Raw genomic sequence first — 20,232 nt, forward strand, 5'->3', positions numbered from 1 at the left:
TACAGTGCCTAGAACAGTAGGGTCCTGGGCCATGACTGGGGCTCCTATACCCTATGGTAATATTACTATTACTACTACTAATAATAATAAATGCACAGCCTGTTTATTGGCTTAATATTATGCCAAGCAAAGAAGGGGGGCATTGCCATGAAGGGCTGCACATGTATGGGCCAGTGGGAAACTCCCTGGAATTCAAAATTCTTTGTATGTGCAGACCAGTTATGTTGCTTGGGATGTGCTTTTTGGGGTTCACCCAGGAATACCCCCAAATACACACCTACCCAAAGTTACTAAGAAATGTATAGGTTTTGTACAAAGAGAGAGAGAGTGAGACCGCAAAACCATTTAGCATACTCTCCTCCAATGCCTGTGTAAGGAACTGTGTATGCACACAATCAGTCATCCAGGGGTCAAATCTGGGACTATTTGCACCGAAGGCTTAAGGCACACACCCCTATCACTATATCTGAAGGAGTAATTGCCTTAGCTCTGAATATAAGTGGAAGGCTGTTGTAGTCGCTGGGTCCAGTCAATAGCAGAAGAGTTGATCATTCTACTAAACCAATGTAAAATACCTGCAACTGATTTTGACCATCTATGGCAGGGGTCGGCAACGTTTGGCATGCGACTCGCCAGGGTAAGCACCCTGGTGGGCTGGGCCAGTTTATTTACCTGCTGACGCGGCAGGTTCGGCCGATCGCGGCCCCCACTGGCCACGGTTCGCCATCCCGGGCCATTGGGGGCGGCGGGAAGCGGTGCGGGTGAGGGATGTGCTGGCCGCAGCTTCCCACTGCCCCCATTGGCCCAGGACGGTGAACCACGGCCAGTGGGGGCCAAGATCGGCTGAACTTGCCGCATCAGCAGGTAAATAAACTGGCCCGGCCCGCCAGGGTCCTTACCCTGGCAAGCTGTGTGCCAAACGTTGCTGACCCCTGTTCTATGATTTATCTCTCTCCTACATTCATCCTGTGAACTATTGGCAATGTCATCACAGCCTGAGAAGGTTGCCCTATATAGCATGTGCTACGCTAACCCTTAAAAGAACATATTTTCTTACCCCACCACAGCGTAAACAATCTCCTTTTCTATTCCACATTGCCAGTATCCTAATATGCTTTCTTAAAGGGGGTACTTTAAAAAAAAATTAATGCTCTCCCTTTAAGACAGAGGTGCCTGTAACATTTATCTTTTTTACTAACGTGAATGTGTTGCTTTGCCAAATGCATATTGATCCCAAAGGTGTTTCCGTGTAGCAGAGAGCTGATTGTCAGATGTCAGGTTTAGCATTTTGGTATCAGTTTAATTAGTGAGTGACTACCAGAGAAGTAAGCAGCCAAAAAAAGCCTACAGTTCACAGAGCAAGCAGGGCCATTGTGTGACATGATGAATGTCAGAGGAAGTCTGCCTGGCGTTTAAGTTAGTGTTTGAATTCGCTCACCCACACAGATGTATATATTTCCTTCTATGACAGGCAAATTGTTTCTACCTTTTAAAGATAACCTTTCTACGGTAAACGTGAAAACAGTACGTACCCAGTCGCCTTCAATCTTCCTTTTGGGTTTGAAAGGGCTAAATTTGTTTGGAGAGCGAAAGAAGCGGTAATGGATAAAGCATCAGTCATTCGCCCTGGAGATTTGAACAGACTATTATATGACTAAGCTTGCATGGAGATTGAATTGCCTGTGGAAGGAGGGGGAGGCGTAGGTATGTGGGAGAACGAAAACAGTTCCTGAACAATGAGGCTGAGATAACTGGCATTATGGAAAGTTCATGCTGCTGCTGCTGTCACTGTACCTGGGGCAAAATCCTGGGTCTTGCAGGATCTGAGTAACTCTCATTGACTTTAGTGGGAATTACTTGAATCCTGAAGGTGGAAAATAAGCTTCTATTCCCCTTACCAATGTGAGTAGTTCTACTGAGTGGGATTATTCATGAAAGTGAGCAGGATTTGATGCCTGATCTGTAAACTTTCAGTTCCTCTTAGCCTACATGGTACAAAGACTTGGTAACCAGGTACAGTAGTGGGTTTCAAACAAGAAACATTGGACTTAAAATATGAAAAGCTAAACACTTTTTTTTCCCTAGGTCAGCTAAATAAAGATATCACATATGAACAAATGTATTCATTCCTAAATTGTCTTCAGGTAAATTTTCCTCTTCAAGTTTTCCTCTTTAAATATCTCTTTTTTCCCTGTCTTATCTATCACTGAAACAGTATTTTGTTTGATCACACAGATCAGTCCCTGCAATGGGTGGATGTCTTCAAACGAAACCCTCCGGAACCTCACCTCAGAGGTATGTCTAAAGAAGGCAGTTTAATAATCTCTTTGGTCATCCCCTTTTTAAAGGGGGTGTGTTGGATTGTGCTCCTGGTTTTCTTTGAAGATAGGGTCCCAACTGAAAGATGTCAATATTTTATTTTCATAGAGATGGAGGCAAGCCCAGAAAATGCATATCTGGATTTCAAACACCTCTAAAGTTCAGGGCTCTTCAGGTCTGGGATCTGGGGTTAAACAATGGAATTCAGATTTGGATTCTAGTTCTCAATATGCCCCAGACTTATTCACATGGGACATGATTTACCATTGCACTATGACACAAATATACATATTGTAACCTCTTGTTCTTTAAGAAGAGAGCTTATTTAATAAAAAGAAAAAATGCCTGCTTGGAATCCATGTGAGTGAACGGGGCAAAGAGGACAAGTAACTGTGACGACAAAATCCAACTGCATTAATTTCAGTGGGAGCAGGAGCAGGCCCTAAAGGGCCAAAGTGTAAGGTCTTTACTCAGGCAAATTCCACTGACTTAAATGCCAATTTACCTGAGCAAAGAGTGCCTGAAAACTGGATTTGGCCCAAAGTATCTTAATGGGCAGGGCTACACAATGTTGCCAATGCAGGTTTCTCTATAAACTATCCTAGAAACCTGACCGTACAACTGGCAAATGAATCATCTGAGGGCAACAAAATGTTAGCCCCTTACTTTCTCTAAATGTACAAATATATTTGAGGTTCTCTCCCCTCAGTGGCTTGTCCAGACTGGCAGCTGTGGGTGTATTTGTGATAATGTTTCTATTCACTAGACAATAATGATGGCCCCAATTTTGCAAAGACTTACACACGTGCTTACCTTGATGTGCTGTGAGTAGTACCATTGACTATCAATGCACATAGTTAAGAACACACAGAAGTCTTGGCAGAATCGGAGCCTATGCCTTTTTATAAGACAATACAAACTCTCAGTACATATCTGTTGTCCAGGAACTATTCATGTGTCTGCAGGTCAACATGCTGAGCTCTTGTCTGAAAATAACTTTGTACATTCTTGCCTAAACTGTGCACATTAAATGAGGAGATTCTGATCTCCATTATGGTGGTTGAAATCACATTGGAGATACATGAGTTAGTTGAAGTCCACTGAAGTCAATGGAGTTACTCTGGATTTACTCTGCAGTAAGGGAGATAAGAATCTGGCCAGGGATATGGCATGCAGGTACTGCACCAGCAGCATGGGAATGGGCAGTGTACAGGGAAGGAGAGAACTTTGCCTATATAAGGAATTTCAATTCTCTGCAAACTGTAGGAGGGATGAAAAGGGCCTCCAAAATGAGGGTTCTAAGCCATGATCTACACTACAGAGTTAGGTCAACGTAAGGCAGCTTGTCAGCCTAACTATGTCAGTGTACACACTACTGCCTTGCTCCCCCAATGTAAATGCCCTACTACACTGATATCATAACTCCACCTCCACGAGAGGCGTAGGGCTTATGTCGATGTAGTTAGGGTGACGCAGTGTTCATGTAGACACCGCGTTACTTACATTGGCTGTTGGCTGTCATTCTTGTCAATTTCACAGCTCCAAAATTGACAAGAAAGCCCAGGGCTGGTGGTGGGCTCCAGCTAGAGCCCAGCTGCCTCCCATCCCAGCTCCCCGCTCAGAGAGCTGAGAAGCCCAGATGGCTGCTCCCTACACATTGGTTACAAAAGCTGAACCCAAGTGAAGTGGTGTCAGTGGCAGTGAAAATCTCATTAATTCCTTGGTTTTTTTCCAGAGAGCTTTACAGCTTTCCAATGTCCTGAAAGAAATAGCGAGATCTGAGAAGTTTGCCAATTTTGATATTTTCTACATGGATTTCCCACTGGGGAAAAGTAAGTTGCATTTTGTACTATTCAACAAGCATTTAGATAAGAACGGGACAAACAGCTTTAATATGCTTCTTATTTTTAGTGCTGTACAGTGAAAATAGCAGAAGTCATTCAACCAACATGGACCTAGTGAGAGGGTTGATGGTCACATGAGGAGACTCTTCTTAGTTCCTCATCCCAGTTCCACTGCCTTAGTGTGATGTGTGTGTTGTGGGGGTATAAAATATGGGGGCATTATGAAACTCTCAGAGGAGCCTGAGAAATAGCATTCAGCCTGCAGCATTCTGAACAGCTAGAATTGCACTTAGAGTAAGCAGCACTTTCCATCCAAACATCTCAAAGTGCTTTACACACAATAATAAATTAAGCATTACAGAACATCTGTGAGGTACAGCAGGCAAGCAGAGGCTACTGACCATTAACTGGGTGATGAGAGAGCATTCTCTGTGAGGATCTCTCAGTCCAGGAGCAGGCTTCTACCCCAGGTCTGAAGTATTCCAAGTCTATTGACTTGCAGGGAATGCTGCAGGACACATCTATCTATGCAGGCTGCTACAGAGGTGAGCTTTGGAGAGGAATCAAACGCGGGGAGGAGAGGGAAGTTTGGTGCTCTGCAAGTGATCGAATTTTGTAATGTATGGCATTTGCATCTCAGCCCTTGGAGAGAGGCCCATTTTTCATTTTTGTACATATCTAATAGTAGTAACAGAGGTTCTTCAAGCCGAGTGTCTGCATATTTGTTTTAATAAAGAAGAAACTAAGGCTCAGAGAAAGTAAGCATTTACCCAAGCTCCCAAAAGCTGTTGGGGGCCTGGGCATAAATACAGGATGCAGGGGGGGAAGGAGGCATTCCCCTTCTGTTGGGATCAGGGGAACTTGAGGGGAGCACCAGAGGGGCAGCAGCAGCGAGAGGCGTGTGTACAATTAGCTGCTTGTCCCCCTCAACTTTAAGGCCAAACTTCCTCCAGTGATTAGAGGTACTGTAAGGCTGGCAAGGAAACTGAAGTTTTCCAGCTTTCCAATCCTCTGCCCTCCCCACTGACTTTCCTTCTCAGTTTAATATTTCTTCTCTATTGTGGTTACATATTGTAGAAATAGCATTTCTGTTTTTAAAATATCCTGATGCAATGCTTTATTAAAAACCTATACAATCATTTTTAACCAAAAAAAAAAAAAAACCAAAAAACCCTCCATGGAGTTGGCTGCCGGGCCAGATGATTCTAATAAAAAAATATTGCTGTTTATACTATGGTACACCAGATTTTCTAGGTTGGAGTTTATCATTGTCTCTGTACGCCTGAGATTGCACAGATGGCCATCATGAATTATAAAATATTATATTGCTTGACAGGCTTTTCATTGCATTCTCTCGGATGCACAACTCCTCAATAAAATTGTCTTTTTCAACCAGCTTTCTTCTCCTAAATAACACAGACTGTACTCTCCAAAGTAAAGTGTTTTCACAAGCTAATCTTACCACCTATGGTATTTTTATATGAGCACAGGGCCAGATTTTGAAAGAATTCAGCATCTAATTTATTTTGGTGCTTAAATAGGAGCTGATCACTTTGGAAGATCTTGCCCTGATTGTAGGTGCTGAGCTCTTTTGAAAATATGGGTGGGATTTTCAAAAGTATCTAAGGCTCAGATCCTCAAAGGTATTTCGGCACCTAACTCCCATTGATTTTAAGCCCACCCAGGACCCTGAGTATGTGTTCGAGTGGCTAGCCTGTGCTCCCACGGCTTCACTGCTATTGTTGTTCAAGTTAGCTGGATCAAAACTAGCTCAGGAATTCTACAAACGCTGCTGTCACACTTCTGATTTCAGTGTAGACATACCATGATGCTTTCTCAGAGGATTCAGGACTGTGAGTCACCTTGTTACCCGTCGGCCCCATTGAGAAAGGGACTTGTTGGAGCTAAACTGTGTGTCAGCTCCCTGACACTCTGTGATGGGATCCCTGGGGTACAACCCAGATCTGGGGTACCGCATTGACTCCGTAACTATCCAGCCTGGGCTTTCTCTCACAATGCTTTGCTTGTGACAAGCAGCAAACCCCTCCAGGCACTGTTATCATTCAGTACAACAGCATGTGGAGCCCCACACCCAGATAGAATGCATGAACGCTCCCTGAGCCACCCACGAATCACACAGTGAAAGGCACCAGCAAATCTCTCAAGCCCCCAGCATTGTATTCCCAGAATAAACTATCTTGCCCTGGCCAGTGTACGTTTATTACCCAGTCTGTCTATCCCTCAGTGTGAAGAGGACACACACTAGCTTTTGTAAACTGAGCTGAGATTTCCCAAGCACTTCAATCAAAACACACTGTTTTAGGTAAAATATTTATTAACTACAGAAAGATAGATTTTAAGTGATTATAAGTGGTAGTCACAAAAAGGTCAGAGATAGTTACCAAAGAAAATAAAAGGTAAGTGCACAATCTAAATCTTAAGCCTTAATAGACTTGGATCAAGCAATTTTCTCCCCCCACATGATGTAACAGTTCTTAACAAACAGGCTTCCCCTTTAAGCTTGGGAACAGTCTCCTCAGTTCAAGTCTTTGTCTTCCCAGTGTTCTTATTGCTTCCAGTGTAGGTGGGCGAGAGAAGGGCCAAAGCATGATGCCACTGTCCCCTATTTTATATCTCCAGTCCATGTGCCTGGAAAACACTAGCCCAGACATGTCCTGGTGGGCTTTGCTGAGTCATAGTGTTGAGCAATCCCCCATTGTGTGATGCTCGTATAGCTCTCATACAGCATTGTAAATCCCTTGTTTACAACTTCCCTGTTGATTAATGGTCACGTAACACCCTCCTGGTAGTGGGTCACCACCCTTGTTGTTGCTGGGCACTAGCAGTAGCAACTCTCAAACTTACAACATATTTCAGTAACAACCATAGAGCAAAAATCTCATAACTTCACTAACACACTAACTTTGTTCATATTTGTACAGAACAATGCATTTCAGCAGATCATGAGTTTTCATATGTTATCTTACATGGCATGCTTTGTATGAAATGTATCATAATTATATGACAGGGATGAATAGGGGAGTTGCAGGGGGTTGCTTTGAGATACAGAATGCCACACGCTCCCTTCTGTTAGGCTCCCAGACATTCTCCTCAGACGGTCTGCCTGTCTTTACTCTGCCTTGCAGGTTAAGCTCAGGTGTACTCCAATCCCCGAACCTCCTTAAAAAGTATTCCCCTACATTCCTAGCCCCTGTCATTGGACAGTCACAGAGACAACCAAGTCTGCTGTCTCAAAGAGACCGTGTATACACCAGCCTGTTAGCTCAGCTGAAGATTCTCCCATTAATATATTGCACTGAGATGAACTTATAGGAAAACCAAGAATAGGTTTATTTAAAAAAGAACAGAGATTTAAGCGATGCTAAACAAAGGTAATAGAAACAGAAAATGGCTACAGATAAAACAAAAGTATAACATGCGTAAAACTTAACTGGCTACAAACCTTGTCTAAGGCAGTTTCTCACCTAAAGTCACCTCTCAACATCACCAGCCCACATGGCTGGGGATCCACCATTCATAGATACAAAAGGCACTAATCTCTTTGTTCCCTCAGTGATGGATAACCACAATGTCTTCTTTCCCCTCTTCTTATTGTCCAGTAATCCTTTGAAAAATATTCTTGTTGTTTGTTAATTTGCTTCTCCTGTTAACTTTCAGATGCAAATGTAATTCCCATTGGTTTTGGCCTGCCCTGTGTCATTTACATTCCAGACTTAGGCAGACATGCAAATCAACATGCCTTTGTCTGGGACAAATTTGTTTACCAGCCCTGCTTGGTTACATGGTTTGAGCATGTTTTTAGAACATAAATAATTTCCCGTACATACATCAAACAATGATTATGATGACCTGTATGGTATATGTTTTCATTTGATACCTCACATAACATTCTGTATAGATATGGGGGCCTCATTAGCCTGGAGAGGACCAGGTTAAGGTCCCATGTGGGAACAGGCTGTCTGATCTGGAGATATAGCCATTCCAGACCTTTGAGGAACCAGCCAACCATAGTTTTGGTAAAGACGGCGCATCCAGACACTCCTGGGTGGAAGGCCGAGATAGCAGCGAGATGTACCTTTATGGAGGATGCTGCCAGGCCTCGCTGTTTCCAGTGCAGAAGGTACTCTAAGATGAGAGGTACAGGTGCCTGAAGAGGGGGTGTACAATGCTGGGCACACCAACAAGTAAGCCTTTTCCCCTTTGCCAGATATGTGGCCCTAGTGGAGGGCTTCCTGCTGCCAAGTAGGACCTCCCTTACCCCTGTTCCGAGCACAGAAGCTTCTTGGGGTTCAGCCATGAAGCTTCCAAGCTATGAGGTGGAGGGACCATAGGTCAGAGTGATGAAGATGACGATGGTCCTGAGTGATCAGTTTGGGGAGGAGTGATTGGGGCGTCCACTGACAGTTCCACGAGTGTGGTGTACCAGTGCTGTCGAGGCCATGCTGGTGCCACCAGAATTATCTCTGCCCCATCCCTGCAGTCCTTGAGAAGCACCTTGTGCATGAGAGGGAATGGGAGAAAGGTGTAGAGCAGGCGGCCTCCCCAGGGTAGTAGGAATGCGTCCGTGAGTGAGCCTGGGCTGTGTTTCTGGAAGAAGCAGAACATTGGGCACTTCCTGTTGTTCCGGGTGGCGAACAGCTCGACCTGGGGAAACCCCCACTTTTGGAAGATGAAGTGTATGACATCCGGCCGGATGGACCACTCGTGATTGCAGAAGGACCTGCTGAGGTGGTCAACTAGTTTGTTCTGCATTCCTGGGAGATAGGACGCTTCCAGATGAATGGAGTGGGCTATGCAGAACTTCCACAGCGGGAGGGCTTCCTGACATAGGGGAGAGGACCAGGGCTCCACACTGCTTGTTGAGGACTAGGGCTCCACACTGCTTCTTGATGTAAAACATGGCAGTGGTGTTGTCTGTCAAAACTGCTATGCACTGACCTTGTAGTCGGACCTGAAAGGTCTGGCATGCTAGTCGTACTGCTCTGAGCTCCTTGATGCTGATATGGAGGGAGAGCTCATCCTGCAACCAAAGGCCCTGCGTTTGGAGGTCTCCCAAATGCGCACCCCATCCCAGAGCTGACGCGTCCATTACCAGGGACAAGGAGGGCTGAGGGCTGTTGAAGGGGATTCCTTCGCTCACTGCCCGAGGGTCAAATCACCATTGGAGGGACTTGAGTACTTGCTCCAGCACCATGACCACTGAATTCAGGCTGTCGCATCCCCGGCATCCCCACCTGGAATGGCCCGAGCCTCAGTCTAGCATGCCGGGGCATGTACGTGCAGGCTGTCATGTGACTGAGGAGACTCAGACATACCCTTGTTGTAGTGGTCGGGTACTGCCTGAGGCCTTGAATGATGTACATCATGGCTTGGAATTGGGACTCCGGCAAAAGTGCTCTTGCCTGAACCGAGTCCAACACCGCCCCGATGAACTCTATTCTGTGGGTCGGTGATAAGGTTGACTTGTTCACGTTGAGGAGGAGACCCAGTCTCTCAAAAGTGGATCTGACCAATTGAACTTGAGACTCCACCTTGGTTTTGGGGATTAGGAAGTATCGGGAATAGAATCTCTTGTCCCTGAGCTCCTGAGAAACCTCCTCCACCACTCCCATGGCGAGGAGCACCCACACCTCCTGGATAAGGAGCTGCTTGTGAGAAGGGTTCCTAAAGAGGGATGGAGAAGGGGGGAGGAGGAAGGGGGGGGAACAGAATTGGAGAGAATATCCCACTTCTACTGTATGGAGAACCCAGTGGTCCGAAGTTATTTGGGACCAAGCACGGTTGAAGTGGGACAGATGATTTAAGAAAGATGGGGAAGGATCCGGAATTGAGGCTGGTGCACCTTCAAAAGGCCTACTTTGAACCTGACGATGGTTTAGTCAGGACTTGGCCCTGCCCAGGCGGGGGGTGGGAAGTCTTGCACCTGCCATTCCTGCCCCTTCTATAAAAGTCCTGCCTTGGCCAAGGAGGGTAGGAGCACTGCGATGTTGCTGAGGCTTGAAATGATTACGTTGGGTTGCTGGGGTGTGCATACCCAAGGATTTCATGATAGCCCTGGAGTCTTTTGGGGCTATGCAGCCTGGAGTCAGTCTGCTCTGCAAACAGACCTGCCCCATCATAAGGCAGGTCCTGCATGGTCTGCTGAACCTCGGGCAGGAGTCCCGGAGCCTGCAGCCATGAGCTATGCCTCACGGCAATACTGGGATAAGGCGCATGCCGCTGAGTCCACAGCATCCAGTGAGGCCTGTAATGAGGTCTGTGCCACCACCTTGCCCTCCTCCACTATTGCGTCAAACTCCTCACTGGACTCAGTTGGCACCAGCTCCTTAAACGTGAGCATCAAGTTCCAGGAGTTGAAGCTGTATCTACTCAAAATTGCCTGCTGGTTGGCAACCCTGAGTTGCAACACCCGCCCCCCCGTGGAATACACTTTGCGCCCAAATAAATCCAGGTGCTTGGCATCCTTAGACTTAGGCACTAGGGCTCGTTGTCCGTGTCTCTCCTTCTCATTTACCGCAGCGACCACCAATGAGCAAGGCTGCGGGTGTGTGAAGAGGTATTCGTTTCCCTCAGAGGGGATGAAATACTTTCTCTCCACACCGTTCATGGTGAAAGGAATGGAGGCCAGAGTCTGCCAAATGGTCTTAGCATTGGCTTGTGTAGTTTTGATGAGGGGTAGAGCCACCCTCGACGGACCTTCCAGGGCCAAGATGTCAACCATCGGGTCCTCTGACTCTACCACCTCCTGAGCCTGCAGGACCCTATTTCACGCCACCCTGCAAAGGAGGTCCTGGTGGGCACAGCTGTCTATGGAGGGTGGTCCAGAGTTGGAGGTGCCCACAACCGCCTTGTCCAGGGAGGACGATGAGGAGGGTAATGGGAGAACAGGGTCCTCCTGGCCCTCTTGGTTCCCAGGGGCCTCCTATCCCTCAATTTTGGGGCCAACCACACCTGTATCAGGCTTAGGAACTGGGGTTGGTTCCAGGGGAGGTAGTGCAATCGGTACCTCCTCAACACCCAGAGGGGTGGGACAACCGGCTGATGCCTCCGGCACCCTTGATTCAGATGTCGCCGAACAGGAACCTTTGGATTGGTGCCCTCGGCCTGGTGGTATGCCCACGGGATCCAAAATGGCCACTGCATTGGTCCCTGCCACTGCACAGGCTATGGCCCTGCCCCCACATCAGACCTTCCACAGCCCAACTGATGCCAGCCCCACTCTGAGTATCTAGACCTCGTCTCCGAATTCAAAGATGGGGACCGCGATGGCCAGGGTGGTGCCAAGTGGAGCTGGACTGGGGAACAGTGGCATGAGGCTGGGAAGCAGTGCCATGACCTGGAGTGGTACTATGAGTGGGGTCTGTGTGCGGACATGGACCAGTGCTGGACGTGAGGATCAGTGTCGCGATCGAGAGCGCTGGCGCGACCTGGAGCAGTGCTGTGAGTCCAAACGGCACCGTGAGTCCGAGCAGCGCCATGAGCACACACACACACAAATCCTAACCTACTAAGTAGTGTCACTGGGCCAAATTCAGACACAAAACTAGGTGGTTACCAAAATGAGTCACTGCGTTGTTGATGATAAAACAGTATTCAAGTATGTTAGTATTGTGACAATGTATGGGCATGTCTACACAGCAATCACAGGGTGTGGGTGCAGTGCACGTAGATAGACCCGCGCTAACTTTAATCAAACTAGCGCTGGCCCAGGAGCAGTGAAGCCGTGGCAGAGAGCACTTCCGCACAGGCTACACAACCCTGGGTAATGACTCATGTGGCTAGCCTGTGCGGAAGTGCGTGCTGCCACAGCTTCATTGCCCCATTACTCAAGCTAGCTAGATTAAGTCTAGCTCGAGTATATCTAGATAAGCTACAGTCACACCTGAGGACTGCCGTGTAGTCATACCATCAGTCCCAAGCCACCAGTCTGAGCCATGAGGCAAGAACTGGGACTCAGGATCCACTTTTGGGTCAGAAGCCAGAGGTTTTGAAACAATGGGATGCCCCTCTGTGACCGCAGAGCCAGGATACCAGGGCATCTGTGGCTCAGGGGCTGTGCACGGGTTGTGAAATAGACAGACAGTGAAGTACAACTTCCAGACAGTATTGCCAGTATTGTGGCTTTTCTAGTAGGGGCGACTATCAGTCAGACATTGGTCTATAGGCTTATTTAAAGTAGGAGTAGAAAAAAAAGGTGAAGTGAAAATTATTAAGGGCTGGATCATCCTGTCCTGTGGAGAGAGGCCAGACAAAATTGCCAGGAAACTCCGTGAGATGATGCTCACTGAGCTTCTCAGCTTCACAGGTCCTGGGAGTTTATGGAGGGAGCCCTTCAGGCCTGGACACATATTAACGGCATTTGTCTGTGATGCCTTTGGGGTGTGTGGCACCAACACTCCCCTGCACCATGCTAGTGCAATTCTATTTGCTCCATGAACTAATGTGCAAGGGCTCCCTGCATCCTCTCTCCCTGCTGTGCAACCTGGCAAGGGCAGGCAGAGTCTGCCAGTTAAACACTAGTGTAGCCTACAAATCTTGTGCCACAACCACTGGTCTGTGTGTGATACAGAGTGTGTGATACAGCCCTGTAGCACTGCCGGAGGAGGGGTGTGTGTGTAATGGTCCAACGAGTTACAAAGCAAAGTTATTGCTGCATCATTGGCTAGAGATGCTAAATGTAGCCATTAAATATATCCGAGCAGATCCTCAACTGGTGTAAAACAGCAGAGCTCCATGGAGATTAGTGGCACGGCACTGGTTTACACCAGTTGAGAACCTGTCCAATAGCTTCTGAAGACGTCTGAGAACATGGGATACGTGGCTGAAGCCCAATCTCTCCCCTACCCACTTTGATGTAAACCTAGATTAACTCACTTCCTTGCCCAGGAAAAGAATGAAACACGTTTCTGCTCAAACACTAACTTGAATCCCCAAATGATATGGTACCTTCAATCCAAAATCCGCACAGTATTACGCTTCCTAGGATTGGTTCATGCTTATGCCTCCCAAAGGCAATTTTTAAAATATCCTTAATGCATAAAAAAAGATACTAAACAGGAATACAAACCAAAAGGCATCATCCCTTTGCATCCTTGAATTATACCTCGCCTACTCTTTCTTGCCTATGTGAGGACCTAAAATAATTGTAATAGCTCAGTGTTGTCTTACTTTAGATCAAGTGTCCTGGATTAAAGTATATAGCATTGAGGTATGTCTGAGTAATATTGTATTGCTGCTGCATCCCAGATCCCTTATGAAAATGCAGTGTGTATCTCATGAGTAAATTTGTTTAAATAATATAATTGCCTAATTTAAAAAGGCCTTTGAGCACCATGATTTTTTGTTTGTTTGTTTGTTTTTTGGTGTAATGTACAAGGAAGATCCAGAATGAATGGTGTGTTACAAATAAGCAATATTTTTTTAAAATCTATCTGTTTTGAATCACTTATTCTTTGTCTGTTTAAATCAATATTGTGGGTCTGATTCTACACATAAATCAGTGTTTGAAAAAATCCAAACTGGGCCCCGGGTGCAACAGCAGTGATTCTAGGGCAGATTGTTTAGCCGAGCAGAAATGCTGTTTTCAAAAGGAGATGGAGGAAGAGAGCATGTTCTCTCATGATGGAATATGTGCATAACAACATTAAGAATTCTCAATCCATCATTATAAAATAAATTATTGAATTAGAGGTCGGCTAAGGCTGTTTCCACTGGTCCGATGCATGCTCGCCATTCAACCTTTTTCAAGAAAGGAAGCTTTTTATTCCTTCCATGACTCTGGGGCTTACTGAACAACATCATTTGCCTTGAATGCAATGCTTCTATAATTCAGAAAGGTTATTTGTCAGAGTGGAAAAGGGCCACTCGCAAGAAAAGTAACTGAAAATGACATTCTGTTCCTGAAGACATCAACCCAACTGTCTACTGGTACAATCTCTTTTTCCAAGCAGAAGTGTTTTATTTTTGGCTTTGCTGAAGATGCTACTGAAATGTAAAATGAGGAAGTATTATATCAGTGTTTAATATTTCATAGTGTCACTCACTGCAGCAGCATTCTTAGTTGGAAGGCAAAGTTAATTGTTTTACAATCATTTATGTTCAAAGAACTTCCCTGTATAAATACATTGGATAAAAAAGTAAAGGCTTAAATACGACCCTACGGAAAGGGGATTGAATGCGGTATTGGCTCTGGCACTATTTCATAAATTAGCATAATCTTTATGCACAGCAGTTGTCTGCTAAAAATACTCTCTCTGATGTGGCATGAAGGGGATGTGATGTGTGTGTGTGTGTGTGTGTGTGTTTAATCCTTTGTGATTATGTGATTTACAGTTGTTGATGAGTGGCACAAACTAGGAGGAGAAAGCTGGCAGCTGATAGAACCGGCTGATGGATTCCATCCTAGTCAGGTAAAAAAAAATGTGGGAAAAGAGGGGCAAAGTTGTTTAGGTTTTCAAAGACTCATGCTTCAAACTTCCTGGACCCACAAGTTCAAATCTCAGGAGGGGCTGTCAGCTCTTCATCCTTCTAAGATGAGTACATTCTGTTCCCTTGTGTTTGGAGGACAGATTATAAACAGAGGTTGGTTCTGGTTGCATCCTTGGCCAAAGTTTCCCTGCTTTCCCATGTAGTTCAGAGTGCCATGTGCCTGCATAATGCCCTGTAGCCCCCAAAGAGTTCCATTTCAGTTGTACGGTGTTGTATGCTGTAGTTGGAAACCTTCACTGTCAATTTGCTGCTTTCCTTCACTTGTTCATCTGTATGTTGTTCATTGAGGCCCCGATCCTGCAAAGACTGGGTCTGTATACACAGCAGCTGGGAGGTGTAGAGCTAGCACACTAAAAATGTGTATGGGACCACAGGCAGAGGCTCAAATTAGCCACCTGAGTACAAACCCGCCTGAGCGCTGGGTATGTACTCAGGCACCTAGCCTGAGCCAATGCCCATGCTACCATGGCCACTGCTATTTTAGTGCACTGGCTCAAGCACAGCTCATGGGTGTATGTCTACCCGAGCTAGGAATTACACCTCCCAGCTACAGTGAAGACATACCCTTACACGTGTGCTTCACTACTACATGCTTAAAGTTAAGCACGTGCATGAGTTTTTGCAGGATCAGGCCCTAGTATATTAAGCTACTCAGTTAGGGCCAGTTTGCGCTCCACTGCCACATGGATGCACAATGTGAAGGGGGCACAAGAAGCCTTCCACCTCATTTCATGTTTGACATCCAGGGAGCTGGCCACATGGAATTGTCTTAATCCATATCCGTAAAATGCTCCGAGAGAACGTAGTTCAGCATTTTAAAAAAATGATCTATAGCAACTTTCTCTTTGCTGGTTTCTTGGCTTTCAAAAATCCACAAGAAGTAAAATACCAGCAAATATTTCCAGCGTTGCCCCCGAGTAGGGCTAGCTGCCACAGTGCGCAAACGCTTCTAGTGCTGCAGCTGCAGCAGGCCATGGCAGATCTCCCAGCAGTCACTGCCTGGCATGAATATTAACTGTTAGCCATCTCCTCTGGTGAGAGTGAATAGTTCTGAACTGCCACTTGTCAGTGGCAAGACTCCCGTTCTGTGCAGTGGCCTTAGGGTCCTGCCCTATATGGGGCCAAGTTCTGTGGTCTTTACTTAGTTTATATTTGATCCTTAACTCAGGCCAAATTCCTCTTGTCTCTATAGCAGGGGTGGGTAAACTTTTTGGCCTGAGGGCCACATCGGGGTTCCAAAACTGTATGGAGGGGCAGGTAGGGAAACCTATGCCTCCCCAAACAGCCTGGCCCCTGCCCCCTATCCGCCCCCTCCCAGTTCCTTCCCCCCTCAGAACCTCTGACCCAGCCAACCCCCCCACCCTGCTCCTTGTCTCCTGACTGCCCTGACCCCTATCCACACCCCCACCCCCTGACTTCCTCCCGGAATCCCCTGCCCCTTATCGAACCCTCCCCCCCACTCCCTACCCCCTTACCATGCTGCTCAGAGCACCAGGACCAGCAGCCATGCCGCCTAGCCAGAGCCAGCCACACCACCATGCAGTCTAGAGCACTGGGGAAGGCTGACGGCTCTCGCAGCCATGCTGCCCAGCAGGAGCTCTCAGCCCCGCCGCCTAGAGTGCTGGCAGCATGGCGAGCTGAGGCTGCGGGGGGAGGGGGGACAGCAGGGGAGAGTCCGGGGGCTAGGCTTCCCAGCCGGGAGCACAAGGGCCAGACAGGAGGGTCCCACAGGCTGCAGTTTGCCCACCTCTGCTCTATAGGAATTTGCTTCAATAAGGACCAACTGCCAGATTTTTAGGTGCCTATTCCCATGGCTTTGAATGGGAGTTAGGCACCTACTAGGAGTAATGCCTAGCTAGCTTTTAAAAATCTGGCCCCAGGTGCAAACTGAGTGGCTCATGCTGGAGTTATTGCCTTAGTGCATTTTATCAGTTGTCACAGGACGGTTCAATTTCCCATGTTTTTAAAGCTTAGCACATCTCAGATAGTGGAGCAAAAGGTTATATACCTGGCTATAATTACAAGACATTAAAATGCCCAGAACAGGTGAAAAGTTTATTGGGCTTCACATTAAAAATGGAATCAGCCTAGCAATTTTTGTGTCATTTAGTTTTGTGCTGAAACTCTCATATAGGTGAGGTGTGCAAGACAGCAGTAAAAACAGTGGCTGCTATTAATCATCACATACTAAAGTTTAGTGATGGATTTACGGGTTTAGAAACATTTGCACTCCTTCTTGTATTAGAAACACATGCCCTTGAACCATAGGCAGATCAGCTATTGGAATGTCTGACCTATCCTCCAGACTGGTTGTGGCAGCATATTCAATTTTGGTCACTGCCTGAAGGTTATTTTCCATGGCAGTGTTTCTGGGTCAGATAAAGTTGACTGGACACTATGGCAAAGCCACTGCTAGGAGTATTGCTTTCAAGGGCATTACTGCCTACTGTGATGGCCTTCAGTATGGTGGCCCTGGTTAACCAGAGAATATATGTGAGGTACCCTACAGGGGGTGGGGGATTTGAACACCAGTCCAGCCCTAGTTGTAATACAGCACAATATTATCAAATGTTGCTGTTGGCCATGCAGTGAGGGCTGTGAGAGTGTTAAAGTCGTATTAGATATCACAGGCCTCATCTATTTTTTATAACCGTAATAGACAGCTGAGGCAATAGACAAGCAGCTCTCTTTCCAAGTTAAAACAGACTCCTGCTAGAAGTGAGTCTCCTTTGCAGCAGACATTCTTGCTTGGCTAACAATACAAATAACTAGTCACATAAAAGTACCATCTCAGAGCCAGGGCCGGCTCCAGGGTTTTGGCCGCCCCAAGCAGCCAAAAAAAAAAAAAGCCACGATCGCGATCTGCGGCGGCAATTCGGCGGGAGGTCCTTCACTCCGAGCCGGTGTGAGGGACCGTCCGCCGAATTGCTGCTGAATACCTGGACATGCCGCCCCTCTCCGGAGCGGCCGCCCCAAGCACCTGCTTGAAAAGCTGGTGCCTGGAGCCGGCCCTGCTCAGAGCCTAGTAGTGGAGAAAGCGTGGAATGGGCTCATTTTTCACTGAGAAGTGGGCTCACTTTTCACTGCAGGACTTTTTGAATGAAACATTTGCAAATCTTGGTGAACTATTTGAGGTTAATAGGCCTGTTGTTTTTTAGTTGGCAAAAACATTGAAATAAAGTACAGTCCAAATCTTTGGATCTGATTGAGCTGTGCAAAGAGCAGAACCTGGGGCTTCGGGGCATAGCAAAGGTGGTATTACATCACCTTTATGCCTTCTTATCCTGAGGTGTTTGTCTAACCTGCTCTTAAAAACTCCAATGATGGAGATTCCACAACCTCCCTAGGCAACTTATTCCAGTGCTTAACCACCCTGACAGTTAGGAAGTTTTTCCTAATGTCCACCCTAAACCTCCCTTGCTGCAATTTAAACCCATTGCTTCTCGTCCTATCCTCAAAGGTTAAGAAAAACATTTTTTCTTCCTCCTCCTTGTAACAACCTTACATACTTGAAAACTGTTATGTCCCCTCTCAGTCTTCTCTTTTCCAGACTAAACAAACGCCATTTTTAAAAATCTTCCCTCATAGGTCATGTTTTCTAGACCTTTAATCATTTTTGTTGCTCTTCTCTGGACTCTCTCCAACTTGTCCACATCCTATACTCCAGTTGAGGCCTAATCAGAGCAGAGTAGAGCGGAAGAATTACTTCTTGTGTCTTGATTACAACACGCCTGGTAATACATCCCAGAATGATGTTCGCTTTTTTTGCAACAGTGTTACACTATTGACTCATATTTAGCTTGTGGTCCTCAGATCCCTTTCCACAGTACTCCTTCCTAGGCAGTCATTTCCCATTTTGTCTGAGTGCAACTGACTGTTCCTTCCTAAGTGGAGTACTTTGCATTTTTCCTTATTGAATTTCATCCTATTTACTTCAGACCATTTCTCCAGTTTGTCCAGATCATGTTGAATTTTAATCCTATCCTCCAAAACACTTGCAACCCCTCCTAGCTTGATATCGTCTGTAAACTAAGTCTACTCTCTATGCCATTATCTAAATTACTGATGAAGATATTGAACAGAACCAGATCCAGAAGTGATCCCTGCAGGACTCCACTCATTATGCTCTTCCAGCATGACTGTGAACCGATGCGAACTACTCTCTGGGAATGGTTTTCCAACCAGTTTTGCACCCACCTTATAGTAGCTCCATCTAGGTTGCATTTCCCTAGTTTGTTTATAAGACGGTCATGCTTTACTAAAGTTAAGATACCATGTCTACCACTTCCCCCCATGCACAAGGCTTGTTATCCTGTCAAAGCTATCAGGTTGGTTTGACACTATTTGTTTTTGACAAATCCATGCTGACTGTTACTTATCACCTTATCTTCTAGATGTTTGCAAACTGATTGTTTTATTATTTGCTCCTTTATCTTTCTGGTACAGCAGTTAAGCTGAGTGGTCTGTAATTTCCTGGGTTGTCTTTATTTCCCTTTTTATAGCTGGGCACTATATTTGCCCTTTTCCAGTCTTCTGGAATCTCGCCTGTCTTCCATGACTTCTCAAAGATAATTGCTAATGGCTCAGATATTTCCTCAGTCAGCTCCTTGAGTATTCCAGGACGCATTTAATCAGGCCCTGGTGACTTGAAAACATCTAATTTGTCCAAGTAATTTTTAACTTGTTCTTTCCCTATTTTAGTGTCTTCCGATCCTACCTCATTTTCACTGGCATTCACTACATTAGACGTCCAATCACCCCCAACCTTCTTGGTGAAAACCGAAACAAAGACATCATTAAGCCCCTCTGCCATTTCAACATTTTCTGTTATTAACCTCTCCCCACCCCCCCGTCATTGAGTAATGGGCTTACCCTGTCCTTGGGCTTCCTCTAGCATCTAATGTATTTGTAGAATGTTTTCTTATTATCCTTTATGTCTCTAGCTAGTTTGAGCTCTTTTTGTCCCTACATACTTGTGTTATTTGTTTATATTCATCCTTTGTAATTTGACCTAGTTTCCACTTTTTGTAGGACTCTGTTTTGATTTTTAGATCACTGAAGATCCCATGGTTAAAGGTGCCTATAGCCAAAATTTAAATAATTAAACCCCAACTCAGCTGTGGCCCAATCTTGTAGGTGTCTAAATCCCCTAGGTACCTACATTTCTGCTGGTGAAGTCTCCTAAATATCGGCCAATGGGCATGCGCAAAGCCTCCTAAGTCATGATGTTACTGAGCAGCTCACTGCTTAACTCATGCCTAAGCCCCAGTGGCACCGTCTAACTAGACATTCTCCCACCTCTCATGCCAGCACAGTCCAGTCTGGTAGATGTGCTCAGGGGCCACCTAATGCAAAGGGCAAAGAGGATATGGATCAGAAATGAGGCTCACAATACTGTATGTCCTTATAATCATCATCTTTTAAACACGCTTGGCTCTCTCCCCTTCAGCACTGTTGTAGCTCATGTGTCTTCTTAGACGATAAGCGCTTTGGAGCCAGAATCCTGTTTTTGTACAGCACCTAGCACTGTTTGCCTAAACAGGCAAAAGTGGGACTACTG

The 20,232-nt window shown here is 46.0% G+C and overlaps 1 protein-coding gene across 4 annotated transcripts in view; it reads left to right on the top strand.

The window, feature by feature from the left end:
* AOAH (acyloxyacyl hydrolase) overlaps window positions 1-20,232 on the top strand; it is a 110,504-nt gene that overhangs the window by 84,754 nt on the left and 5,518 nt on the right. For 3 of the 4 annotated variants that reach the window (XM_054018509.1, XM_054018510.1, XM_054018508.1), the window contains exons 18-21: window positions 2,086-2,144; window positions 2,236-2,295; window positions 4,055-4,151; window positions 14,517-14,593. In XM_054018509.1, coding sequence (XP_053874484.1) covers window positions 2,086-2,144; window positions 2,236-2,295; window positions 4,055-4,151; window positions 14,517-14,593 — 293 coding nt within the window. Of the gene's footprint in view, window positions 1-2,085; window positions 2,145-2,235; window positions 2,296-4,054; window positions 4,152-14,516; window positions 14,594-20,232 lie in introns of those variants that run through there. The other variant, XR_008443852.1, reaches the window with a different exon arrangement.

Source organism: Malaclemys terrapin, chromosome 2 (assembly GCF_027887155.1).
Source record: "Malaclemys terrapin pileata isolate rMalTer1 chromosome 2, rMalTer1.hap1, whole genome shotgun sequence".
NCBI lineage: Eukaryota > Metazoa > Chordata > Testudines > Emydidae > Malaclemys > Malaclemys terrapin.